General features: G+C 45.7%; 1 protein-coding gene across 5 annotated transcripts in view; it reads left to right on the forward strand.

Moving 5' to 3' along the window:
- The window catches only part of ZFHX3 (zinc finger homeobox 3), a 236,962-nt gene that overhangs the window by 137,449 nt on the left and 71,972 nt on the right, over window positions 1–27,541 (forward strand). For all 5 annotated transcript variants that reach the window (XR_011499124.1, XM_070500768.1, XM_070500767.1 and 2 more), the window contains one exon: window positions 5,059–5,290. Coding sequence is in view for 4 of the 5 variants with exons in the window: in XM_070500768.1 (XP_070356869.1) it covers window positions 5,059–5,290 (232 nt within the window). In the remaining variant the exon portion in view is untranslated. The remainder of the gene's footprint in view (window positions 1–5,058; window positions 5,291–27,541) is intronic.

Here is a 27,541-nt window from a genome sequence, read left to right on the forward strand (position 1 = left end):
AGACCAGACCCAGAAGAGAAGGTGTGGGCCATCAGATGTTTCCACGTCAGGAGCATAGGAATACCCCTGCCAGCTACACCGAGAGGGGATGAACATTTTAAAATGTAAATAGTGCCAGTAAGATCAGAGAGAGGTACAGGAAAAGGTCTCTGACCCACACGGGTGAGCCCACGCTCGCTCATTTCCAGCAGGAGGTGCCTGAGTGCTTGCGTGAGGACATCTGTCACCTGCCACACCGAGGTGATCTGGAGAAGTTGGAGGTTGTTGGGCTCTTTTTCTGCTTCCATTTGTGAGTCACACTGGGTACTTCTTCTTCTTCTAGGTCATTGTGCTTCTTCTTGAGCTTTCAGAAAGCAAATCCTATTGCCAACTGTAGAAGTTTCTTTTGGTGGAAATGACTGTGCATTTGCAGTTCCTATAACCCAGTATTGTACAGACGATTTTTAAGCCAGCTAGTGAGATTAGGGGACTACAGGAAACTGTTAGGTGGCTTCAGGTTATAGGAGAGGCTGGCTGGACCGAGTGAGTTTGAGTGACCTCAGATGCTACTTTTCTTTAGCTGGGTTGATCCTTCTTTCTTGATTCACTAGTTGGTCATGCTTTCTCATTATTAATTTCTGGGTAGATGCCAGTTTTTGTTGGGTGATTTTCCCTGGTCCAGCTGGTGTATTCTCACAGTGGTCTTCAAGCTGAAGGGAAGCCCTCCAAGTCACCACTGTCACGGCCTTTATCACCTGCAGATTAAGCCCCTCAGGTAGGGGGTAGTCTATGTGTGTGTGTTTGCATAGTGTCTAATGTGTCATAGACACTTAGAATCAAACCCAAAGCACACCCTGCCCCATGGCCTCAGCAGCCAAATTTTCTCTGGGTCCACGTGTAGCATACACACCTTATAGCACACTAACCACAGGCGAAGTTGTTGGGGTTTTTTTTCCTTTTTTTTAAATTTATTTACTTATTTTTGAGGAAGATTAGGCCTGAGCTAACATTGGCGCCAATCCTCCTCTTTTTTGCTGAGGAAGACTGGCCCTGCGCTAACATCTGTGCCCATCCTCCTCTACTTTATATGTGGGACACCTGCCACAGCATGGCTTGGTAAGTGATGCATAAATCCGCACCCAGGATCCGAACCGGCAAACCCCAGGCCACCAAAGTAGAGCGTGTGAACTTAACTGCTGCACCACTGGGCTGGCCCTCGGAGTTTTTGTCTTTTTTAATCTATATACCTGATCTGCTAGAGGTGAGCAGTTAAGAATCTTGAAGACAGTAAAGAAAAATGGAAAAGGCAGAACAAAACCTGGGTCCCTCTCCCCAATGTACCCTAGATGGGAGAGGTCTGTGATAGCGGAGGAGAGGGTGGGGGATTCAGGATTTGTGTAGGAGAAGAATTTCCTTTCTGGCGAGGAGAGTAAGAACTCTGGAAGGAGGCAGCTCCTTCACTGAGTGTTCCACTGGGATTTGTGCCTTGGTGGATTCTTCATATATTACAGTGAATTTAATTAAATACATTGTGATCCCAGTTGAGGGTATTCTAATTAGCTGGGTCAGGAACAAATTATTCTCCCTCCTTCTCCAAATGAAAACATCTCCTCTCTTCTGCAGGGAAGGCATATCCTTGGCTGGCTGGCTTGCCCCAGTGGAGCCCTCATGAGCCTCTCCAGCCCCGTTGCCTCCTTCTCCCCCTTCTTAGCCAGGTTCCATGGGTGGGTCCAGTGCCGCTTGAGAGGGAGAGTGCGTCTGGCCAACAGGGTCATGGCATGGACCCACCAAGGCCTGGGAAGTGACCAGACACTGTGGAGAAGGTTTCAGGACCCTGCTGCTAGCTTTGGGTCCCTGTTTGCTCCAGGTTGGACAGCCTGAGAAGTACGGAGCGAGAACTTACAAAATTTGGTGAGAACAGGATCTGTCACAGGCAGGTAGATGTCAGGAAACTCAGGTTGTGAGCGGAAGTTTGGTTTGAGATGTTACCTTTATAAGCAGTGTTTCCTAGCAACCGAGAAATAGTTTACTCTGGATTTGTGTGTGTGTGTCTTGGAGAATGAACTTGGAGTGCAAGAGCAAGCTCGGGATTTTGAATGAAGCTTTTGTGCAGGTCTCTAAGAGAGGACCCTAAATGTTCCCTAGACCAGGACCCACGGAAGAGGCCGTGGCTCTTTTGACTTTGTTTGCTTTTATTCTTTTCTCCACCATTTGTAGCGTGTGCCCATTTCCCTTCCAAAATGGATCTCCAGTGGCAGACAGAAGGATTCCTGGTGGCACAGGAGATTGCCATTTACCACCAGGAGTTCGAGTGTAGAGTGGTTTTGGAATGTCTTCGTCATATCAGTGATTTTTTTTAAGCAGGAGTCCCCTGCGCAATGTTTATTTCCATTCCGGATTTCTATGGATCTATCAACCAAGAGCCCATGGGCTTGAGGACAAACGACACTGGACGTCTCAACTCCTGTCCAACTCCTTTTGGCCATGTTATCCTCTCTTCCGGCTCAGAGATTGGAAACCCCAGCCATTTGGAAAAGAACCCTCGCATCCATTTTAAAATTTTATGTTTAAGATTCAGTGCCTTATTGCAAGGAAATCCTGCTTCCTGGGAAGGTAATGGGAATTTGAGGGTAAGGTGTTAGTGATTCTTGCTCTGATTTCATAGTTTATGATTCCACCCAAATCCCTGGATAGAACTTACTCCTTCGGATTCCGTGGTTATTTTCCTGTTACCTTTTATTCACACAGTTTTTGTTGAAGCTTTCATAAATGTGATTCCCTTGATCTTAGTGACCCAAGACAGCAGTTCCTGGCTGTTGTACAAGTTTCCTCAATCCCAAGCCAAACTCTTGCTCCCAGGAATATCCTGGTCCAGTTTTTGGCTGGTGGAGAACCTTGCGGAGAGTCGGGGAGGATGAACGTGGGCAAGCGCATCTTTTTCCTTTACATCTCACCCATCTGACCTTCCATCTCCCCAGGGTCGCAGCCACCAGAAAACATTGCTTTGGTGCATTCCATCCTCCTGAAATCCTCAACAAAGAGCCTTATCTCAGAGGAGGCAAATTGAAGATAAACCATTTAAAAAAAAATCAGCTCAAATTTATTTCAAGAAAACCATCTTCTTGTGATCAGTTGTAATTTTTTTAACAGTTAACGTTAAGTTCACTGGTTCTTCAAACTCCTTCTGGTTGTGGAATTGCTGTAGGGCAGCTGTTACTGGTGGGGATGTTGTTTTGTTCCAGGGTGTGCACTTGAGTGTCTTACGTCACCGATTTCCGGGGAAAGAAGAGATTGTTCTCTCTTGGTACCTGTGAAGCCTCTCATAGTCTTACCTGCAGATTGGCCTCAGAGCAAGAGTTATGTGGAATAGTTTGGCTGATTTACATGTTTGAGGACCTGGGCCTCCCTCACCTCCCCCACAGTGATTTTTCTATGCTGCTCCATTGGTACATTTGTGTTTCCTCTTCCGATAAGGTACTTCTGGAATTTTCACACTTTTTCAGTGAACATGGGACATGTGCGTGTAAGCATATGAGACTTGGAGTGGTGTCACCCCGTTGGAAGCACTGGGAGGGCTGCTCTGGTTTTTCAGCATTGGGCAGAGTGCAGGGCATCCTGACTGCTCTGCCTTCTCAGTGGCCCATGTTGTAACCTGGACAAGAAAGGTAGCCAGGCAGAATCAGAAACAGGTATGAAGGCAAGGGCGTCAAACGGAACGAGTGTGAGTCAGAAGGGAGAGGAGCAGAACGGAGCAGTTCTGAGGCATTTGTCCTGGACTCTGGGGAGCTCCTTGGGCCAGGCTCCAGGGACTGGGGGTGGGGGTGGGGGTGGGGATGGAGGTGAGGGCAGGGCAGGTAACAACAACATGAGTATATAAAACACATCATCTGAATTTCCTCCTCCAGAAGGATGCTGGGGGATGTGAGACCTGGCTTCTGGTTTTCTCTCGCCCACTACCTAGCTAGTTTACCTTGGGTTGGCCACTTAAACTTGGAATTGTTTCCCCTGCTTTCCGTGCACCCAGTAGAAAAGTCTTCTTTTCCTCTAAAATGGGTCATTTGGAATGAAGGAGATGGCCTTTGTGTACCAGGAGCACGTCGCTTCCCTAACTGTTAGTAAAAATGCTCCATGGCTTTAAGCATATTCTCAGAGGCCCCAAAAGGTTGCGAATTTTGTGTGTGGGTAGTTTTAATTCTTCTCCCAGACCGGGAAGTCTGAGGTCTGCTCACTGTTTCTGTGCTCTCTCCTCTTCTCGCACCCCTGACTTTCGTCCTGTGCGTGCCTGCCTCCTCCTGGCTCTTGGGCTTCCCTGTTCTGGAATCAGAGTGCTGTGTCTGCACCAACGCACAGAGAGTGTAGTTTTGACCATCTGTGCACTAAGCCACATGAGATGTTGACAGGGAACTCATCTGGAGAAATTTATTTTTTTTGTCGCTTTTTTTAAATCCAGGGGAAAACCTAATTTTGGGTGCTCCTAATAGGCTGTATGTAGTTCTAAATACAAAACCTTGACTCATATTTCTTGTGAAAAAGCCAGACAAGCAGCCTTGGCAGAAGTTGGCTAACTGTTTCCGTAAAGGGCCAGAGAGTAAAGCTTTAGACTCTGTGGCCTATATAGTCTCTGTTACAACTGTTCTATTCCGGTGTTTTGGAAGCAGCCATAGACAATACGCAAATCCACAGCCATGGCCGTGTCACCATGAAACTGTATTTACAAAAAAGGGCAGCAGGTTGGGTTTGGCCCGTGGGCCATCGTTTGCTGACCCCTGATTTAAGTAAAGCAGCCCACTTTGGAGACTGAAAGGGGAACCTTTACTTATTGTGTCAAGGAAACTGGTGTTAGAGTGGGAGGGTTCAATCCATCAGCAGCATTTTCGGCCCTCTGCAAAGCCACAGCGAGGGACGTTTGTGGAGCCAGGAGTGAGAGTCAGCTGCTTGTCCTCAAACAGCTGCTCGGGGAGGGGCCACTGACCCCTCTAAGGAATCTTCTCATCGGGCTGTGACCAGGACCAGGTGGGCCCCTGGCCGCAGTGGGCTTCCAGTGGCTTACCCAGGTGTCCCTGTCCTTTGCCCTCGCAGCACCTGCAGCAGCACGAGAGTGGCGTGGAGGGTGAGAGCTGCTACTACCACTGCGTCCTGTGCAACTACTCCACCAAGGCCAAGCTGAACCTCATCCAGCACGTGCGCTCCATGAAGCACCAGCGCAGCGAGAGCCTGCGCAAGCTGCAGCGGCTGCAGAAGGGCCTTCCGGAGGAGGACGAGGACCTGGGGCAGATCTTCACCATCCGCAGGTGCCCCTCCACCGACCCAGGTGAGTGGTCTCGAGGCACGGGAGGCCCAGGGCGGGCCTGGGTGTTGACCTCCATGAGGCCTCCTCCAGGCTTTGGTTTGGTGCAGCTGGCCCTTGGGTCCATTACTGACCTCACTGGTGACCATTCTGTTCCGGAAGGAACATGCATGGATTGTTGCCTTTTTTTTTTTCTTTTAAAGGAAGTTAGCACCACTTTCTTTTTCTTCAGGTCTCACAAACTGCTCCCCAGTGAGCAGGCCAGCAGAAAATGTTTTGTCCCCTATCCCAAAATTCCTCCAGTAGATACTGTAGATTCAGTATATTGGTTCCAAGTGACATAAAGCAAATGCTAAGTTATGTCTTGCTCAGTATTAAGAATGGGCAGTTTGTGGCCTCAAGTCTGGTCTGTAAGAGTGAACTTCCAAGACGATCCAAACAAGAGCTTGTTGTAAACATTGTAGTTATATCTGAGAGCGACTCTGTCTGTTCGGTGGCTCAGGGCCGCCTGCTGCTCCACACACCTTCCAGCAGAGCTCGCCCAGTTTCTGCCTTGCGTCCGGTTGTCTCATCCCTCACCTTTCCCTGTACCTCCTTCCGACTCTGTGTGACTCTCATTCCCATTGGGCTCTCACTCGGTGGAATCACCCACCTCTCATATTTTTTTTAGCCTTCCAGTCCCTTTCTCTCAACGTGGAATCACAGGACAGTCGCTTGCCTCTGTAAAAACAATAAAACAAGAGCTTAATCCCGTGTCCCTCTCTCTACAGCAGAATCTTGACTCTTCTTGAAAGCTGGGTCAGCAGTGGCCATCTCCAGGCCGGGCCTCACCTCCTGTAGCCCGTTTCCACTCTTGAGAAGGCCCCCATTGACCTTGGATTGGCCCAGCCCAGTGGCTACCTGCTGGGCCTTATTCTTTTCTTTCTGTGGTCTCTGAAGTTGTTACACCGTCCCTTCTCAAAGCTTCCTTCCTTGAGTTTGCAGGGCGTGTGTCTTTCTTGTCTTCCTGCTTCTCTTGACTGTCCTCCATGCCCAGCCCTGGCACACGTCCTCAGCCTGCCCCACATGCTGGCGTCACCTGGGCATTAGGCTGTCACCCTCCACTCCCAGCCTCCTGAAGCTTTGATCCCCTGCCTTTGCTAAATGCCCTTCAGACAGCTTCCTGGATTTCCCGTGGTGCCACCTCATAGATGATGAGCTCATGACCCCCCACCCTCACCCCCACCCCGACTTCTTTCTCCTTCTGATTGTACGTTGTTGAGTAACCTGGACAAGCTGGAGCCTGGGTCCCATTCTTCATCCCTCCGTCACCAGCAGCCCCCTCTCAGGCAAAGAGCTGTCATGGCCATGTGGGGTTTGTAATCTCAATGTTATCAAATTTCAAATTTTTATAGCTTTTATAGGTAAAAGTTATATAAACCTTATTATGAAAAATGACTTGGTCCTTTCCCATCCCCTTCCTCAGAGCAGTGGCTTTAAAGTTTTAGATTCTTTTGTTACTTATGTCCGTATTTCTTAAAATGCTTCTACTACTAGTTCTTGATTTTTTTTCTTTAACTTTTATACATTATCTTTTGGTTTTCTGCTCTGGAAGATGAAGATTTCACTAGTATGCCGTTCTGCAAACTCAGGCACTCATACCCATTGACACACAGCCCCCATTTATGAACTCACAGGATACCATACACACACACATCGCATACTCCATACACACTCACACGCCCACCACACATGCTCCATGCTCCACGTTCACACACACCTCATACTCCATACGTACACTTACACATATACAAGCCACACACACACACACACACACTTCCCATTACTCCATATACCCTCACACACACACACACACCCCTGATACTCCATACACACTCACACAGACACTGCACACACACACACCCCCAGCCCTCTAACCCCCACATCGTGCTTACTCTTCGCCATACTCCCCAGCCCCCTTGCACACTCAGTCTCCCTCCCTTCGTCTTCCATTATGATTAAATAATAATTTGGGGTTATATTAATATTCAGTGTTTTCGTTATTCTAACTCTATAAATATTAATCACAGCTGAGCCATGTAGAGTTTTATAATTTCATTTACCTTCTTGTACAACTTTTTGTTTTCCCTGGTTTTCCAGGTACCTATGATTAATTCATGGCTAACCCTCTGCCAGAGTAGACATTTCCGCATCTCTGAAGGCTCTGCTGTATCAGTTTTTCTGTCAGCCTCTTAGCAGTCTTCTCCCGGAGGTGTCCCTCCTAAGCCGCTGCACACCCCCTTGTCCACCTGCTGCTGTCTCTATCACCTGGCTGTAACTTTGCTCCCTTTTCCCATGTAAAATGAAATGGAATTCCCACCTGACTTCGAGAGCGTTTCCTCTGTGGGGAACTAGTTGAGGTTTCCTCTCGCAGTGGGAAGGCCAGTCCTCCCGACAGTCAGTGTGAATCATTTCTTCTGGAAAGTGCTGCTGGGTACAGAATAATCTTTGTCACCTGCAGGTTGCTTCAAGACGGTCCCTTCCTTCATGTTTTTCAAATGCCTCTTCTGGTTAAAGTTCAAATGCCTTAACCCGTGGGCTTCTGCTTCGTGTCTGATGCCATCCCTCTGCATCTGAGTGCTCTCTGGAGGATCAGGCCCCAGCAGCCCCAGACCTGTCTGTGCTGAAGACTGAGACCATCGTGCCCTCTGGCTGTGGGGGTCCCCACTCCCCACTTGGGCTTTGGCCTCTGTTTGATCCTGCCACTCCCCATTATTCCACTGGTGAGGTCATTTCATAGGATTCCCCTTCCTCTACCAATATACGCAGACCTATTTATCTCGGGGGCGGGTTTTTTTTTTTTAGCCAGCTCTACATACGTCATTGTTTTAATCTTCCATTAAAAGCTGCTCCCTTTCGCCCCTCAATTCTTTCTTTCACTCTGCTCAGAATTCCCTTTTTATTAATGAGGTGCCCCAAACTAAATAGTGTACAGCTGCCATTTCACCCGGGCTCTATGGACTGGAACAAGCAGTTCCCTGTTTTATAATGTAATACTTCTATTTATGCAGTCCGCTCTGGAATTGCTTTCTTACACCATTGCCTTCTGGGTTTCTCTCATTTAATGAGTATTAGGGTTTTTTTCCCCCTGAAGTGTATGAGCCGCTTTCGTCTAGATGATAGACTTCCTCTCTGTATTTCAGAATCCTTTTGTATTGTCTTTGGCCTGGAGTCATGTTTTTGCTCTTCACCCGCCTCCCTCCGACCCTCCACCCCCCTCCCATTCATATACTCTGGCTAGGTTTTTACTCTTTACTAATGACAAAAGGGAAAAATTATTAGGAAATATTCATATTGACATTAACAGTAAACTGGGTGTTGTTTTAGAAACTTCTTTAAGAAAACATCTTAAAATATATCTTCCCCTCCCCCATGGGTTGGCTCTTAAAAACTTCTTGAAAGAATGTCTTCAAGAAAAGGGACATTGTGGACCTGGCAGAATTAAGACATTGAAGGTCATCAACTTCCAAGTTTTGTCAACACACTTCAGAAAATCATCCCAGTTTTCTCCTCTCTAGCATAAGGATCGGGACATCAGTCTTCAGCTGGAAACGTCATGCATGGAGCAGAAGGAGCCTCGGGGGGTCTTCGAGCACCTTGGAGGAGCCCTGCCTGCTCTGGCCCTGAGCTGTGTATAAATGGTTGTGCTGTCTAGAGTTGTCAGTACTGGCATTCTGTCGTCATCTAGATGAATGACACTGTTCCTTCTCCCATCCTTCTTTTCCTCCTCTGTTCTCCATGTATCAGGAAGTTTTAAGCTATCAGAAATTACTTCCTTTCCTTTTCTGAGCTCAGTATCTCATACCCTAGTCTCGTAGCACTTTCTACAGGTATCAAGACGTCCCTTGCTGAGGCTGGTGGAATGAACTCTGGAATAGTTTCTCCCCTGTGGATGACAAAAGCATCATCTCTTCAAACGTGACTTGTTTACTTATGCCAGTGTGTTTTCCGGTCAGGTTCACCACATGAGCGTGTAAGCATGGAGAAGGAGAAATTGCCAAGGTCTCTTTGCCCTTCAGAACTTTGCGGTAGTGGCCAGGATTACACCTGCTGCTGGCTGCCTAACCCTTGAGAGACCTCACGGCCAGACATAGAACATCTAGGTCCTGCCTGCACCAGAGGGCTGCCTTGGCTGCTGGCAGTGTGCTAATAAATAGGCAACTGTCCCCTACATGGTCCTGCTTGTGGTCAGGCTTCATCCTTAATCAGTGGGCAGGCGGAGTCCTATACTGTATTGTCTTTAACCAGTATGATGATCTTTGAGTTATGCTTGCCTCCCTCACCCCCACACTACACACACACACACACACGCTCACACTCACTCACTCACACTTACACGCACTGGGCCTTCTCAAAAATGTCTTGGAAGAGCACATCTCAGAGAAAAGAAAGCAACCTAACCAGGTGAGGTTCCCTGCCATGCCAACGTTTTTTTATTGGGACCTGGTCTTTTGATTATTGACTTGAGTGTATTTTCTGCAAGACTAAGTGGTCTGTTGACTTTGTTGGGATTTGGTCCTTTCATTTCATCCCCACACACAGGTAGAGGTAGAGATAATCCGTCGTGGTGGGCCAACACACTGGGTTCTATCTCTCAGTTGCTGGCACGGCTGTTTACTTCCCCTTAGTTGACCAGAAGCTCTTGGAAGATGGAATACTCTCATAGGTGGGTCATGTGTAGGATCAGCTTCCCTGTTTGCTTATTAAAAAGGCATTTCTGGCTCCTGGGTGAAACTGTAGTTAATTTCTCTCTATCAGTGCCCTGGACTTCTAGAAGACAAGGGGCCCTTTGTGTTTGGCCCTCACCTCCTCCTCCTCCTGTTTTCTCTCTTAGCCTTGCCTTAACTACTTTTTGTTTCTTGTAAACCTAGATTTCCAAACTTTGCACAGATGTAATTTAATAATTGTTTATTGAGTGCCTACTATATACAAGACTTTATGAGTTGGGGGGCACAGCTGACATCTCCGCTCCGTTCTTAGCGTGGATACCCTGGTTAATGCGGCAGCCCAGGCATTCGAGACAATCGGACGATGACTCAGGTTACAGAGGACATGATCATTCAGAGTTTGAGAGAATATTTTGCCTGGAGCAGAAGACAGCATCCCCCCTTTACTGACACATCTTTGGCGTTCAAGGTAGTGGATTCCTGGGATCAGGAGGCGCAGGCAGCTTGCCAAGGGGTGATGTGGTTTTGGTGACAGCCTATGCTGAAAAAAATGAGGGATCATTTTTTTGAGGGTAGTTTCAGGGAGTTCTGCTTAACACACACAGCTTAAGAGAATAAGAAAAATGTACTGTTTTCCACTTTCTCGTTTTGTTTTGTTTTTATTTTTCAAAATTGGCATAAGGCTGCCCTCTAAATATGAAGTACATGTTTTTTTGCGTGAATAGCTATATGCAATTTCTATGTGTTTTTCTTATAGCACTAAAATATGTTGTGGCCATTTCTCTATTTCTGAAGCATTGTTTTTGTAAAACCAAACAGCTATGTTCTTTCTTTTTTCCTTTTTATTGTATGTCTTGTCGACAGGGCTTGGGGAAGGCTTAGGGATAACGTATTTCCTTTTTTTTGAAGATTTGCACCTGAGCTAACATCTGTTGCCATTCTTTTTTTTTCCTTCTTCTCCCCAAAGCCCCCCAGTACATAGTTGGATATTCTAGTTGTGGGTCCTCCTAGTTCTGCTACGTGGGACGCCACCTCAGCGTGGCCTGACGAGCTGTGCCATGTCTGTGCCCAGGATCCGAATCTGTGAAACCCTGGGCTGCCAAAGCGGAGTGCGTGAACTTGACCACTTGGCCACGGGGCCACAGGGCTGGCCCTGGATAAAGTATTTCTAACTACACAAGTTAAACTCAAAACAAATTGGGGTGGCTGAAATTTAAGCACTTACGGAGGAATGGTGAAAATAGGACTTTGTTTTAAATACATTCCCTGAGGAAGGACTGTTTGGACAAGGATGGTAACCTGCACTGTGCTTTTTAGAAAGGTACTTTACAATGCAACGATAGAGAGAGCATTATATATCGACATGAAAGAGAACATAATATTGTTAGATGGAAATTGGAGTTTACAGAATAACGTAAAGTTTGAGTCTATTTTTTTTTCTCTTTTTTCTTGGTGAGGAAGATTGTCCCTGAGCTAACATCTGTGCCAACCTTCCTCTATTTTCTCTGTGGGATGCCACCACAGCATGGCATGATGAGTGGTGTGCAGGTCTGTGCCCAGGATCCAAACCTGCAAATCCCGGGCTGCTGAAGTGGAGCACACGAACTTAACCAGTACAACACCGAGCCAGCCCCAGATTCTTTTTTTTTTTTTTTAAGTAGTTTTCTTAATTTTAAACTAACCATTCTAAGCAAAGCTTGTCATTGGCATCTCTCACTGTTTCCTGGAGGGGGTCTATTTATATGGAATCTATAGAGTGTTGGGCACATGGCAAGAGCTCAAAGATTGGTGGTGGTGGTGGACAGAGCTATTAGCAGAATTGCTAATGATCTAGCAGGTTGTAAATCGTGCTTGAATTTTGTTCTTGGAGATAGTTTTCTGTTTGTCAGTGTAGAGTATACATAGTTTGATTACTGTCTGATTCTCTTGCGTTTTGCATCTACATGGAAAGGACAGGAGTAGTTCTTAGGGTGTATACTGTCTTGTTTTTCTGTTGGAACAGAGTTCCTGATTTGCCTTAATTAGTCCTCTAACAATCTACAAAGGTCAGCGCCAATTGCCTGTTCATTTACATTTGTAATTGTGATGGCTTCTGATTACATATTCCTTGTCTTAGTCCTTCCTCTAAATGTATGCTAGTGTGTCGTCCCCCCCACCCCGCCACCCCACGCATACGCATGCGCATGCCCCAGACCAGTGTGGAAGCCGAGGACCTGACTCTTCATACAAGAAGCCTTTGTGGCAATGGCCCAGCCTTCCCTGGAACTTGAGTGTCTGCTGTGGAAAGGCATCTCAGAGAAGCTATCGTTTCTAAGTTAGGATATAATGAAGCCAGAGTTGGGGAAATTACGTCGACGCCAGGCAAGAAATCTGAGAGCCATTATCTACGAGCCTTCTTGAACTGGGTAATTAAGGGCAATTAAACTTTTCTGCTTGTTCTCTGCAAAATATGCTACTGATCTGGTCTCTTGGAAGGTGGACATGTGTAGTGCTGTTTCCCTGCTGTCCCCTGCTCGTGGTCTGGAAGCGTCCCTCTGGAGAAGATGTGACATCATCAGGATAGTCACTTGGGCAATGGGTCTAGAGTTTACAAGCTCCCACCTGATCTGTTTCCGCTCTGTCTTCTCCAGGAGAGACGAGCATCCACACCCAGACATTCTACCTTTTAGAAATTACGCGAGACCTGGCTGTAGTAGCCTGAGTTGTGATGATTCTTACTCACTTACCCTTTCATATTGTAGATCCACCATTCACTAGGTGCTTTATTTTTATGGTAGGATGAAAGCTACCAGTGATTTTTTGCTTTATTTCAGTATATAAAACTAGAGCATCCATTGCTCTCTACATTGGGCTAGACACACGGCTATACACTGCCCGGCCAGTTAGCCTTGTTCTTGGTTGGGGCCTCTAGGTTGTCCTGCATGCTGTCCCCTTGAGTAGGTAGTAGTGTGTGCCCTCTCAGCCACTCAGCACTGCCCACTCTGAGAGGCAGCAATACTGTGGCTGCTCCCTTCTAGGGAGGGTGACACCAAGTGGCACAGCAAAAGGAAAAAGGCATCTGCTGGTGGTTACTGGAATTAGGAGAGACTGCGTGTGTTGAGGGTGAGTGTTGGGGGTCCTCTGTGTAAGGATATGAGCATGCCAGAGAGCCCGGAAATACAGGAGTCCCCGAGGGAGACACAAAGTGTCATGTCAAACCAAGTGTTACTTTAGTGTAACTTTATGGCAAGTCACCTTGGAAAGGGGTGTCCAAGGAACTTGAAAGTTTGAAACTTGACCCTCAAGTGAACATGGATTGCTAGCTAGTGAGTGGGTGTTTTTGCCGAGTGAGGGATTAGAGTTCTGTGCCCAGATTTTATTTGAGGAGAAGGGCCTCTTGACAGTGACGTCTGCAGTGGGATGCAGCGGTCATCATTTACTTTCCCCCGTATGTGTGCAGATGCCTTGTCCCAGCCTCTGCACTTAACACCTCCTTTGTTGCCCAAATGTATTTTTCAGGAGAAATAATAACTTGTACTTGTTTTGCCTTTAAAAATGTGCAAAGAAGCCATTTCTTGGGCTACTTAAATCCTATATTAAACTTGTTCCTGACCTTGGTAGGGGGCCGGGGAGGAAAATAGAACCTGCATCTCTTTGCTTACAGAAATAGTTCAAAGGCTTCTTCTCAGACTTAGGGATGTTAAGGAACCCCCTTCAAACTGTGACCCAATTATGAGAATTATAGCCCCAAATGATTTTTTTCAAACATGGACTAGCAGTGGAAAGTTTTGTGGCCTTCTAAATCAGTATGAGCACCGTCCACAGTTCCTTGCTGCTTGGGTTTCCAGATCCCTTGAGAGCAGCAAGGCAGCTTCTCCAGATTCTCTGCCCATCCAGTATGGTAGACACAAGCCACATTTGGCTATTCAAGCTTAAATTAATTAAAGTTAAATAAAAATTTAAAATTCTATTTCTCTGTCATACTAGCCAAATTTCAAGTGCTTCACAGTGAAATGTGCCTCATGGCTACTTTGGTGGACAGGACAGATTTATAGAATAGTTCAGAAAGTTCTGTAGAACAGCACTAGGATCCTTCAGATTTCTGGCAGGCCTGGGCTGGGTTTGGGCCCCATTCTCTGTAATGTTCTTTGGCTTCCATTGTAAAGAATATGGTATCCACCCGCTGCCCGCTTTCTCTTGGCCTTCTTAGGGTGTGTCTTTTATTGCCTTTCCGTCTCTCTTCTTTCTTTTCTCAGTTTTTCTCAGAATGGGAAAAATATGCTTTCAAATAGGCTTTTAATTTTGGCTTTGCCACTTAATCCTATTCCATTAGCAGTTTCCAGAGAGTTCGAAAGGACTTTGTAAAGATGTATCTTTCAAAGTAGGTGATAAGGGGCTTTTTTATAGTTTCGTACCTCAAGACTATCTTGAGAACTTTTGTGTATATGTTAATAAAAGGAGCTATTTATTGCTTTAAAAGATCCTTGACCTCTGCTCTAATTAGAATTTTAAAAGTGGACAGTATGTGATTTTTCTTAGAACAGGCCTGTCTGTTGTTTTAACTGAAAATTTTTTCCAAAACTGTCGTCATCGTGTGAATTCAAAAAAAGAATCTGTGCACTTTCCTCTCACCGTTCTCATTGGATGAAAGTTCGGTTAGGATAGAGTTCTTCCTCCTGGACCGCCTTAGGTCACCTGGGGCTGCCATAACAAAAGACGGCGGACTGGGTGGCTTGTTCTCACAGGGCCTTCTCTCTCTGCGTGCATGTCCCTGGTGTGTCTCTATATGTTATAATCTCCTCATAGGGACACCTGTCAGGTTGGATTAGCGCCCACCCGAAGGGCCTCATTTTAACTTAACCACCGCTTTAAAGGTCCTCTTCCAAATGGAGTCACATCTGAGGTTCTCGGGGTTACAGCTTCAACATATGAATTTGGAGAAGACAGTTCAGTCCATAATATAGACATTCTGACATCTGAGGCCAGTTTCTTATTTCTTTTCCATGACCCTTTTGGATGTGGCAGGAGGGTAGGACGTGGAGGTAGACGCAGAGGGAGTTGGGGAGACCCTGGACGTGGCCTTCCAGCAGCGTTGTCAGTGCCTCTGGTCCCTTCCGGGTTTTCTGCTCTCAGCTCTCAGTCCTCGATGAGGACCTTGGCATGTAAAGAAACAGAGTGAGCTCCTTGGAAGGGGACTCCCAAGGAAGGTGGAAATGCCGGGGGAAACTTATTAGGACAGGAAGGGTCAGAGCGCTGTTTCCACTGAGCCTGCTTTCCCGTGAGTCCTTTCTCACCTGTCCTGACACAGACTCCACTCAGATCTCCTACTGGGAAACCCCAAGGGTGCGGCCAGCCAGCCCCTTGTAGGGATGTTCTTGTGCCTGTGAAACTTGACAGTCTTAGCATCAACACACCTTGCCCTTGTTGAGGGTGCTGTGGCAGGCTGTTGTGTATGAGGCTTGTGTGGGAGGGGTTTATTGAAAAGTGACTCCTCTCTGTTGCCCACTGGTGATTTATGGATGGAGTCAGTAGCCCTGGGTTTTTTTTTGCTCTGGTTAGGGTAAATGCCTCCAGGGCCTTGCCACATGCTCTGACCTGCTGTGGTATAGAATTCTCCATGGTGTAAATGGATTGGGCTTCCATCCAAAGGATTTCGGTTGCTGGAAGTACAAGAGGACTTATCCTTGGTTATACCTTACTCTGTGTCGAATACTCCAGGCTTGACATCACATAAAGGTCCTAGTGCATAAATTTTCACCCTTAATAACTTTCGTTTAGGACCCATCCTTCACATGTGTCCACAGGGCATCCTCATTCCCAACTCTCATCTTTCCCAGATGTGAGCCTGGGAGTCAGGCTTCAAGGCCGACCTCCAGAGGGGCTTTCCTTTACTGCAAGAGTATGAAGCAAAGGTGTGTCCGCCCCTTCACAGCCAATCCTAGATGTCTCTAGGGTTCTGCTGTTCCCCACTGTGCTCAGCGCCACGTGTGGCTGGTGGCTGCCAACTGGACAGTGCAGACAGAGGACATTTCCTTCCCTGCAGAAAGTTCTCATGGACAGTGCTGCTCTAGACGGTGGCAGAGCTGGGCCTCGGAGCAGAGACCCAGGGCTCAGGGCAACATTCTACCCACTGTGTCCCGCCTCTTTGCTGTGAGCCAACAAACTCCTCCAAGGGACAAGTGGTGCTTTGCCCCAGGACGGGGTTCTTCATATCTAAAGAGGAATATGATCCATTGCTGGATTCTCTCAGGGTAGAAATGAAGAAATCTCGGAGACTGAGGCTGGAGGAGGGGCAGCCGTTATTTGTGACTCTGCATACATCAGACTGCAAGCCTTGCTCTTCTCTGAGACTTGGAAATGGTTTGCATGGTTTTCTGAACATTCAAAGCCCTTTGGTGATGTTCTTGTGTGAGTCAGTTCCAGAAGCACTGAGAAACCCCAAAGAGTAGAGAGGGCAGCTCTCATCTGGTCGGCTTGGGAAGGGGTCTTTGAGTGTCACCCTGTCCCAGGCTGTCACTGGCGCTGGAACCTTGTGAGGCACTTACAGGATGAGGATATGGCCTGGCCATCGGCCATGCAGACTTGTGTCCACCTCAGGCATTTTTATGGTAATAACTGGGACTTTGTAGTAGATGTTAGCTGGAATTTGGCTTGTGAACCTTGAATTATTAACAAAATAACAAAGGCTGTGTAGGCAGTAAAAATCAGAACAAAATCAAAATTGGGGCCAAGATTTCTGAAAAAAGGGAGAGAGAGAAGGTACAAGGGGGACGGGCAAGTGCTGAAGAGTTTGGAAATGAAGAGGCATGAGTAGGGAAAAGACAATATTTGACTTTCCTTGCTTCTTTTAGAGAAGAACTGTGGCTGGGGAAGATAAGACTGATTCGAGTCCAGAAGTGGACTTCATTTATCCTGCAAACATGGACGCGTCCTTAGTATGGCTAGGCACCACTCTAGGTTCTGGGGAATCTGCCAGCAGGGAGAGAACACAAAGTCTGGAGTTTTCCCTTGAGTAGAGGGGAGACAGACGCTAAGTAAACAAATATAGAGTGTCAGGTGTGCAAGGTGCTATAAAAATAGAGCTGGGCAGGTTGAGACGGAGAGCTGTTTTATATAAGATGCTCTGAAAAAGTCTCCCTGGGGAGGTGACATTGGAGCTGAGCAGGAGGATGGTGAGCAAGAGCAGTCCTGGCAGAGGGCCCGGCAGGTGCAAAGCACCTTGGCTGGTTGCAGGAGCATGAAGGCAGGCAGAGGACTGGCGAGGAGGAAGTGTGCTGGGAGTTGTGGTCCCAGCAGCCCGGTCACATGGGCCCTGGCAGGGCGTGGGGGGATTCGGCTTTTGCTCCCATCAAGATGGGAAAGGTCTGAGCAGGGAGGTGGCAGTGTGACTTCACTGTTCAGGTTGCTATGGAAACTTGACTGCACATCTACCATAGTTCAGATGAGAGTTGTCTCCCTGCCCCCCACCCCATCACCTCACCTAAAGGAGACCCTCCAGGCAGGGAGGAGAGAGGGTGCTACAGTGAGCAGCCTCTCAGGAAACCTTGTGAGCAGGGATGACTACAAGTAGAGGGGCTCCCGTTGTCACTGAACTGCTTAGAAGACACTCCCTGGGATCAGCATGGCTCTTTGGAGTTCTCTGCTTTAGCCCGGGGGTCAGCAGTTGTTTTCAAAAAGCAAAATCCTTTCCTGGTGACTCACTGCCTAAGTGTGAAGCACAGGAAAGACTTCTGTCCTTTTGACTTGAGGTTGCGTTGTCTGTACTACAACGTAAACACCAGACACGAAGAACAAGAAACTGGCTCTGGTCAGCGTATGTGTTAAGATGACAAAGCAAAGTAAGAATCTTTCATCTCCTCTTGCCCTCCACCTTCTGAGGGGCGTTCGCATTCCGAGGAGCATCTTGGTATATAAGATCACGATGTGTATTTCCAGGACAAGCATGTCATTTCACTACTTGCTGTTGTAATCCAAAAAGAGCTCAGGCCCCCCAACACTGTTCTCTTAGTGCCCCCGGTGCTGCGTGTCCAGTGGTCATTATCCCATTCTGGAAGGGCTGATGACCCAGCTCTGACTTGCGTGTCTAGCCAGCCTTTGACAGACGGGCCTGATCTAATTCTGCAGCCATTTTATTCTCCGTGGACATGTGCCCAGACCCCTGGCGGATCTGAAGACTTCCTTAGAACACATAAGACCAGGGAGATTTGGGCCATACTGTCCTGTTTTCTCTGGGATTTGCTTTAATCAGGAATGTAGACTGGTATGTGTGTGCGTGTTTCCGGTAGGGTGTGCAGGCAGGCACAGAGCTTTCAATGCCTTCTGGAAGGCACAGCTAATTGGGAAATAGTGATTCTTTCTCAATCACTGTTTTGGGGCTACTTCTCCCCCCTTAGGGTCTCCTCGGGATTCTCAGGCTCACAGTGAAAGACCCCTGGAGGGAAGGATGTTGGTATATTTCATGGATATTGGGAAAGAATGTTTTAGCCACACCTGGCTGCCGTGTGTGAGGACAAATTTAATTTATTTTAAAAATCTAGCCACAGGCAGCCTCTTCTGTTTATTTCTTTAGGGGGGAAACACTGAAGAGCATCAGCGAGCTATGGTTTGCATTTGTTTTCTTCCAGATTTGACCAGCCAGCAGAAGAGAGATTATCTCTAAAGGATATGAAAGGTTTAATCATTTTGTTTTTATTAAAGTTCATCATAACTTTTTTTGTCCTGACGTGCCCTAGTAGAACAGAAGGGAGAGAAGAGGAGGTAATATAAATATACACAAACCCCCAGGCATTTGGTTAATAAAACTAATGGGCGGCACCATGTGGGGAGGAAGTGGTTGGATGGCTGGGGACAGCAGGCTGACCAGGGCATGTTGTGACAATGCTGAAATGTGGCCAGCCTCTCACAAGCTTCCTGTCCACTTCCAGCAGACACTTGTCCTGGGGAGCTCGTGGCTTTCATTAAACAGAAAGAGAGGAAGCTCCAGCCATTGACTTCCTCTATCGTGGTTCTCAAGTGGGCTGGATCCCCAAGCCGTTTCTAGCTAAAGAAGTCTAAATTTACAGAGAACAGTAGAATTTACTTCTGTTGGATTCTCCCACTCCTTGTCATAACAATGAAATGTTTGAACCTGGATCTTCTGACAGCCTCTGAGGTTGTGTGCATGTGTTTCATGAAACAGCAAAGTTGGGATAAAAATAGTCTTTAGTTTTTGGGTGGAAAGCCTGTCCTATAAATTATGGTGAAATGGAGTAGGTAGGATCCTAGATTAACAGGACTTTTGGCTCATTTTCCCTTTAGGGCAGTAAAAGAAGCTTATTTCAAAGTTAACTCAATTGTCCAAAATCACCTGGGTGTGGACTGGAGTCACCGCAGGCTTGGGCGGGCTTCCCTCCCCTCTAGGCTGTAAAACTCTGCAAAGGCGTGACTGTTTGGAATTCCAATGTTGTATCACCTGAGAATGATGAAATTGCGTTCACTCCTTTCTTCTCATGAAGGCTCAAAATTTGTCTTGTACCCGTTAGCCATTTTTTAAGCAGTGGGATTAAAGTGTTGTCATTTTGTTAAACCTGCCTTAAGCACGTGGTTCACTTAACCCTAATATGTACCAGTCTTTAAGTTTGGGCTACGTTAGGTCTTTATAGTACTTTGTCCCCTATTTTTATGTGGGGACGGTTCATCAGTGGAGAAGCAGCTTTTCTAGTGGCAGTTGCAACTTTCGTTCCTTGAATCAAATGGAACTGCATTGAGGAGGCTTCGACCCAGCTGTTCGTATGAGTGAATGACTGGGCCCCTGGCAAGGGGTGTGGATGGTCACATGCTCCATCAAGGTTCCCTTGGGGGCTGGGGACCCCCTGGGCTCCTGGGCTGTGCCCGGTAGTGCTAGGGGCCTCCATGAGGAGCTGTGTTGGATGGAAGGTTCCCTGTAGGGCTGGGCTCAGACCAAACCACATCTCTCTCTGAGAAAGAAACCCAGAGCCCAGAGGCTGCCCCGAGTTTGCAGGCATCTGCCGCACCCAGCTGGCGGTGGTCCAGGTGGAAGAGTGTGCCAAGCAGCCCGACGGTCTGTAATTTTGGAATTCCTTTATGGGAGTTACTTGAACCAGTGAGGGGGCAGCTTTCGTGGTCACTCTCAGCTGGAGTTGTATGAACAAAGGCAGGCCCATATCTTTCCCTTAGGCTATTATCCACAGGGTAGGCAGCCCTCGGTGAGAGGAAGAGAGACCTGACTGCGCCCCTAAGCCAGACTTCCGTCTCAGGTTGCACTGGATGACCACAGAAATTCTGGTTTGTATATGAGGTTTAGGTCCTGTATTTTTGAAGCTGTGTAGACTATGAAGATAGTAAAAGGTGGGGAAGCAAAAAAAATATTCTTTCATCTCATAGCATTCAGCTGTGAGTTAGAGGCACCCCAAGAGTGGCTTACGTGTATTAGGGATTTCATTTTTCCTCACACAAGCAGACTTGGGAGGAGGGCAGTCAGGTGCAGGAGTGAAGACCACATGGGGTCAGCAGGAACGCAGCTTCCTTCCTTCTTTCCACACAGCGGTCCTCATGGTCTCAAGCTGACTGCTCCATCTGTGCTCCAGGCTGGAGGAAGGCAAAAGCACATGCGCCACTGAAGTTTGCCTTTTTTTTTTCCTAAGATTTTATTTTTTCCTTTTTCTCCCCAAAGCTCCCCGGTACGTAGTTGTATATTTTAGTTGTGGGTCCTTCCAGTTGTGGCATGTGGGACGCCGCCCCAGCGTGACCTGAAGAGTGGTGCCATGTCCGTGCCCAGGATCCCAACCAGCAAAACCCTGGGCCGCCAAAGCGGAGTGCACGAACCTAACCACTTGGCCATGGGGCGGCCCCAGAAGTTTGCCTCTTTAAAGAGCTTTCTCCAAAGCCTTGCCCAGTTACTTCCTCTTGCATCTCATTGGCTGAAACTCGGTCACATGACTCTTCCTGGACAGAATAGAGATGGGAGATGCAGTTTTTAACCGGTGATAATGCCACCCCAAATAAGATGAGCATTCTTCTCACAAAGAAGTAGTTATTAGGAAGGCAATTAGGAGTCTTTGCTACGCATCTTTTAAAAGATAAGGAGGGGATTAAGTAAACTGTGTTACAGTTATGTGGAAATTTGGGTAGCCATTCGGAATAATGTTCTTAATTAGCATTTAAAGATATGGAAGAAAGCTCAATAGACAGGGACGCAAGACACAAAATCATGTGTAATTGTCCTAGTTGCCTTTAAAATATATATATAAATATACTGAGATGTCATCACTGATGATGGGTGATTTTTATTTCCTTCATACTTTTTCACATTTTCAAGATTTTCAACAATAGGCACTTATTGCTTTTATGATCAGGAAAAAAATGGCAAACTTTAAGCCTAAGGAGTAGAGAACTTGGTAATTACTACCTCATATATGAAATATACTTGATGGAAAAAATAAAATGAGTAATAAAGGGGAAAATCTATAAGCGTGTAGTGATAATGGAATGATGATGAGTAACTGTAGTGCCATGGATTCATCAAGAACAAATCCCATCATACTAATAAGATAAAATGAAATAATGTACATGAATTCTCATTGAAAAGGGAAGTTGTATTGTACAAATGCAAACTTATGTTCTGAGGGCTCTAAATGTACTTCAGAAACATTCGCCACTCTCTCTGCAAGCATCCTTGCAAGGTTACTCAGTGGCATTTCTTTCCCCCATGTTTGCGTTGGAAACATTGGGGTATGTTGAGCTTTGTAGCTGTTTGTTAAGCCCCTGGCAGTTATAAACACTAAGTTCTGTGAGAGAGTATGAAAGAGTAGAAGAAATGACCCCTGCCTGTCATCCTTTTAGGGGATGTGACACACACACACATACACACACACACACACATGATTAACAGGGTTCAAGATGATCAATTGTAATTACCAGATAGTGGGGCAAGGCATTAAATATCCTGGGCTTTCGGAGGTGTGAGGAGTTCTTGAGTTGAATGGGGAAGCTCCAGGGAGCGGGCTCCTGTTCCTGGAAGGATGGATGGGTAGTAGCGGTGCAGTAAGATCCTAGTGGTGTTGAGGGAGTTTAAGAGTTCGGGCAGGGGTCAGTGAGCAGGCCTTTCGAGCTAGAGAAAGGATCTGCAGCAAGGGCCAACAATTGTGGCCTCATTTTCTGCCATCATCTGTATCTAGCTTCCTCCATTTTTCCCTCCATCACACCAGACAAGTAGGATTGCAAGTGTGAATATCATAGATGTATTAAAAACAAATATATAAAAACTCCTGTCTTTCCCATAATACCCTAATCACATTCAGAGCCTAAAGGGAAATTTTCACATGTGTTGAACCCTGACTAAAAAAAAGACTAATAAACAGGAATAAAATATTGATTTCTGGGCTATTTGTGTTGAGGGGAACTGTCAGTGCTAGTGAGAGTTCCATTTTTATTTAACATTTTCATTAGTAACTTGGAAACAATAAATAGTAAATGAAATTTGCATACAATCTAAAATATTTATGCAGTAATGTGTATAATTGCAAATACTTAATAGAAAAATTATGTAATTGGACTAGAGATGTTAGGAATCTTACTGTATTTTATTTTCAATTGCACTTGTTTAAAAATTTTTTATTTTGATGTAATTCCCAACTTAAAGAAAAGTAATGTAAAGAGTAAAAAGAATTCTCATGTACCTTTAGCCAGATTCCCCAAATGTTGACATTTTACCGTATTTGCTTTATCAAGCTCTCTGTCACACACATACACACACTCTGCAAGTATATGTAGAATGCATAGATAGATAGATACACACATTGTTAGTACTTTTTGGAATCATTTCAGAGTAAATTTCAGACATGGTGCTGTTTGATCTCTAAGTATGTTAGTATTTTCTAAGAACAAGGATGTTGTCTTATAAAACCACAGAAAAAGCATCAAAATCAGAAAATTAACATTGATACAAAACTACTGGGTAGTCTACAGACCTTATTCAAATTTTCCTAATTATACCCTTATATGAAAGGAAAATCCCAGATTACGAGTTATATTCAGATCTCTGTCTTTTCTTTTTTTTGAGGAAGATTAACCCTGAGCTAACTACTGCCAATCCTCCTCTTTTTGCTGAGGAAGACTGGCCCTGAACTAACATCCGTGCCCATCTTCCTCTACGTTATATGTGGTACACCGTATTTGCTTTATCAAGCTCTCTGTCACACACACACACACACTCTGCAAGTATATGTAGAATGCATAGATAGATAGATACACACATTGTTAGTACTTTTTGGAATCATTTCAGAGTAAATTTCAGACATGGTGCTGTTTGATCTCTAAGTATGTTAGTATTTTCTAAGAACAAGGATGTTGTCTTATAAAACCACAGAAAAAGCATCAAAATCAGAAAATTAACATTGATACAAAACTACAGGTTAGTTATTTTGTAGGCGTGTTCTTCAATTTGGGTTTGTCTGATGTTTCCTTGTGATTAGAATCAGACTATGCATTTTAGCAGAAATTCCAAAAAAATATTATTCTTCCTAGTGCATCATATCAGGAGGGACATGATATTGATTTGTCTATTTATTGATGATGTCAACTTTGATCACTTAGTTATGGTAATAGTTAGTGGTTAGTTATGTTAGTCATGAGTTAGTAATTATGGTGCTTAGTTATTCATTGTAAAGTTACTATTTTCCCCTTTGTAATTAATGAGAGTCTAGTGAAGAGATACGTTTGGAATCTATTTAATAAGGAACTTTTAAATGGGATTATTTGGAAATATATTTGCTAATAAAAGAATGAGTAGGTAGAAATATTTGGCAAAAAGAAAGTAGTGTGGTCATTACAGTTGATTTTTAAAGCTTATGTATTATTTACCAGTTTCCAGATGATTAGGTAATTCAGCAGACCAGCATACTGAAAGAGTGGAAAGAATTTTTCAAAATGCCACTGGCCACTGATGGTGGAAATGAGTGAGGAATGGTGAACTTTGAAAATAGCCAAGTAAGTGATGATAGCATTAGAAAGAAGATCCAGCATTAGCTTGGCCAAAGCCTGAGTAGCAGGGTCTTAGGAATGTGAAGGTTGGAACTATAAGTCTTAACTCATTTCTAATTCTTTTATTGAAGGAAATCAAACACCTTTGGTTCTCATCGGTGTACTCTGTGTCAAGCATCCCTCTGGTTGTCGAAGGCTGTGGCTGGCCAGCCCCGGGTCAGTGCAGAGCGGGGTAGGTAGCTGTGTGCAGGAGTGCAGAAGGGAAGGTGAGGGCTCTGGATTTCAGCTTGCTGTTCAGTGTTTCTAGTTCCCTCCAGTCTCGCAGTACTTTTTTCATATAAGACTTAGGAAGAGGATTTGATTAGCTTTCCGTCTTCCTCTGCTCAAGCTAATAAAAATCCTAGATCCTTGTTCCCTTACATTTCCATCTTCCCTTTCTCTGAAGGGCACAGACAACAAGGCCGACCTTTGACCTGGGATGCCTCAGAAGGTACAACCCCATCTTCTCCTTCCACTCTTTACTCTGACTTGCTTCGGTGGAAATACAGCCTTCTGGTTTTTCTTCTTACGTCAAATCATTGTCAGTTCTTTCTCCTGTCCATTCTTAGAATTCCCACCAAACCCCATTCTTCCCTTTCTTCCTTTCTGGAGGTAATTATTCCTCTTTCATCTTCAAGGTGTACATAGACTAGGGCCCAATCTCCAACTCCTTAAGTGAACAGAGCTCTACTGAGCCCCTGGTGAAGCGATGGAGATAGAGGAGCTGCATGTGGATGGGATGTGCCCTGTGCCCGAGGGAGCTCACTGTCTAACAAAAAAAGATTCCTAAAGAGACCATTGACCTAGACTCAGAAAACTGCCGATAAGCGGATGTATAAAGGGCATGGAGATGTTCTCCATGGCTAAAATATAGAGTGTGAACGGGTGGAGAGGGCAGAAGTAAGATCTGAGTGAGAGCAGGAAGAACCATGTTCTCCATGAGAAGGGGAATTTGGACTTTCCTCTTGGAGAACCGGGAACCAGGAGATGCTCATACCTGGCAGAGTCATGTGACCCCTCCCTGTTTTAGACAAACAATACTGGAAGATGGAAGGCTTTGAAGGTGAAGCTCATGTAAGATGAAAGATAAGGGAGGATCTGGGCTAGTGGAATAGGGGAGGTGGTGAGGGTGAGACACTTAGTGCTGTTTAGGTGGTTCCATCTGGGAGAAATGGGGAGAAGGCAGCTAAGGATGGTTGTCAGGTGTCTGGCTGGGTCCCTAGGTTGGTACTGATGCTCTAAGTGGGGGAGAGCAAGTCAAGAAGCAGGTATGGGTAAGAAAGGAGCATGGAAAGGATGTTATTGAAACCACACATTCTTCCCTCATCTCCCACTTTTCTAAATGGATATAATGCTTAATCTGTACCACAGAGTCTTACACATAATTATAATTATGTATTGTTTGTCTCATATTGTTCCAGAAAGATTTGACAGCCTTGTTTGGCTGATTATTTAATATCTGCTTACTGTTCATCCCTAAAATTGTAAACTTTTGTGGGGAGGGACGGTGTCTTATGCTACAAGTGTAGCACCTGGTCTAGGATCTGTCCTGTTGACAAGTAGCTCAGCTAATGCCATCCTTCCTCAGGTGCCATCTTGCAGAATTCCTGTGGGTCCTGTGGTGGCTCTGAGCATGCCCTGTCCCACACACATACTCTGGTAATCCCTGTTGCTATTGTTGGCTTCTTCTTGGCTCTACAAACATTCACCCCCTTTGATGATTAGTGCGAACTAGCCAGAAAAAAACCCCAAATGGGTTTGCATGTTGACCAGGAATATCATCAGAAGAGGAAAACTGCCACCTTGAGAAAAAAGTGTTTTGTCATGTACAATGTCACTTCTCTTTTGTTTCTGCAAAGACCATACTCTCCCTGGGTCCACAGCTTTTCACCTGGGCCAGAAATTTGACGGGATGTGATTGCGTGAGCAAAAACAGATGATCCAACCAAAATAAATGGATTACAGGTTTAAACCAACATCAACAATAAATGGGAGAAGAGTTGAACTACTCTACTCATTGGCTCCAGAGGGCACTAGCTCCTAGGATTAGGATGTTGCTCCTTGCGCCCTTCAGATTTGGGCATGTTTTGTCTTCTAAAAGGTACTTCATTTGTCTTTCCATACTGTGGATAGAAGGGGGACACACTTAGGAAACAGTACTTGTCTTCCTACTCAGGATGACACAGAACTCACCTCTCCGTCTGTTAAAGTGCACATTCCCGGTGTTCTGTTACCTGGAGATGCCCTTCTGGACTTTGCCCTACCCTGCTTAACAAGTGCTGGTTTTTCTAAGTTTTGTGTAACTGCTCAGGCTTATCACATAATATGCTCCCCTGCCATCATTGGCTTCGTGGAATAGAATGAAGGATGCACTTCTCTCAGCAGGTCACAGAGGACAGGTTTCTGGTACATTTAGGCCTGGGGCTGAGGATGCCGACTGGATCATCTCAGGCTCCGGTAGTGAGACTTGACCCTGGACCCTCCAGGTCAGCTTTGCTCAGCCTGCAGCTGGGAAGCATCCACGTCAATGAGATGCATTCTTAGTGTATAAGCAACTCTCCCTCCAAAATAAGGAAAGCAATACATACTATTATTTTTTAAATTGCAGTGTGTGTGTGAACAGTTGGGAAATCCCACAGCCCATAAGGATGAGACTTCACCCTCCCCAAAGATAATGACTATTCATATTTTGTAGAACTTCCTTCCAGAAAGACTGTAATTTAGGGAATTTGGATATTTATTGCTTATTCTGTCATTCCCAGGTTATTTTCTGACTTCAGGTAAAGCTGGGATTGCAGGCTGGTGGGTTTGTGCTCGTGTCAGTAATGGAGAGGGGGAGAAGTGGGGTGGGGATTGGCTTCCATGAGAAAATGTCACTCTTGTGCATTGAATGTGTTCAAGGAGGTGACATTGCTTTGAAGAACCTCTGGGGTCGAGCGAAAAGGCCTGTGAATGTCCTCAGACATTCTGCTGTGACCCAGCACCCATCTCATTTCCTTCTGCATCTCCTCACCTCTTTGGAACCTTCCTGTGGCTCTCTCCTTTTTTCACGCAGCGAACATTCGGGACTTTTGGATCAGACCTGGTTGTGAGAGCTTTTAAAAGGCATGTGGGAGTTTAGGTCCCAGCTTTTCTGAGCTGGCTGACTTTGTTCAAGTTACATAACCCAGAAATTCTTAACTTTTTCAGGTAATTTGATGAATAAAATGATCTTCACCTCAGAAAAATGCATTTATACCAAAAATTTTGCCTGTTTACTTCAGGGGCCCCCAACTGCACACCTCTAAATCATCAGTTCTTCTGTCTGTAAAAGGAGATGCTCATGCACATTTTGGGGTCCGTCTCATTAATTCTCATATGACCGTTAAGTGAAAGAAGATGCATAAAAGGATCATACTTAGCCTGACGTCAGGCACATGGCTGATGCACTTTCTTTCTGACCCTCACGCTCTTTCTATACTGAAACGGCTGTGCCTTGGCCTACAGTATGTTTGTCAGGGGAGAAAAGTTAGTCTCATTTCACTTTTGGATCATTTGTTAGGATAGAGCCCTGGCAGATTTTCATTTTATC

The sequence above is a fragment of the Equus asinus genome, chromosome 28 (assembly GCF_041296235.1).
Source record: "Equus asinus isolate D_3611 breed Donkey chromosome 28, EquAss-T2T_v2, whole genome shotgun sequence".
In the NCBI taxonomy this organism is placed as follows: Eukaryota; Metazoa; Chordata; class Mammalia; order Perissodactyla; family Equidae; genus Equus; species Equus asinus.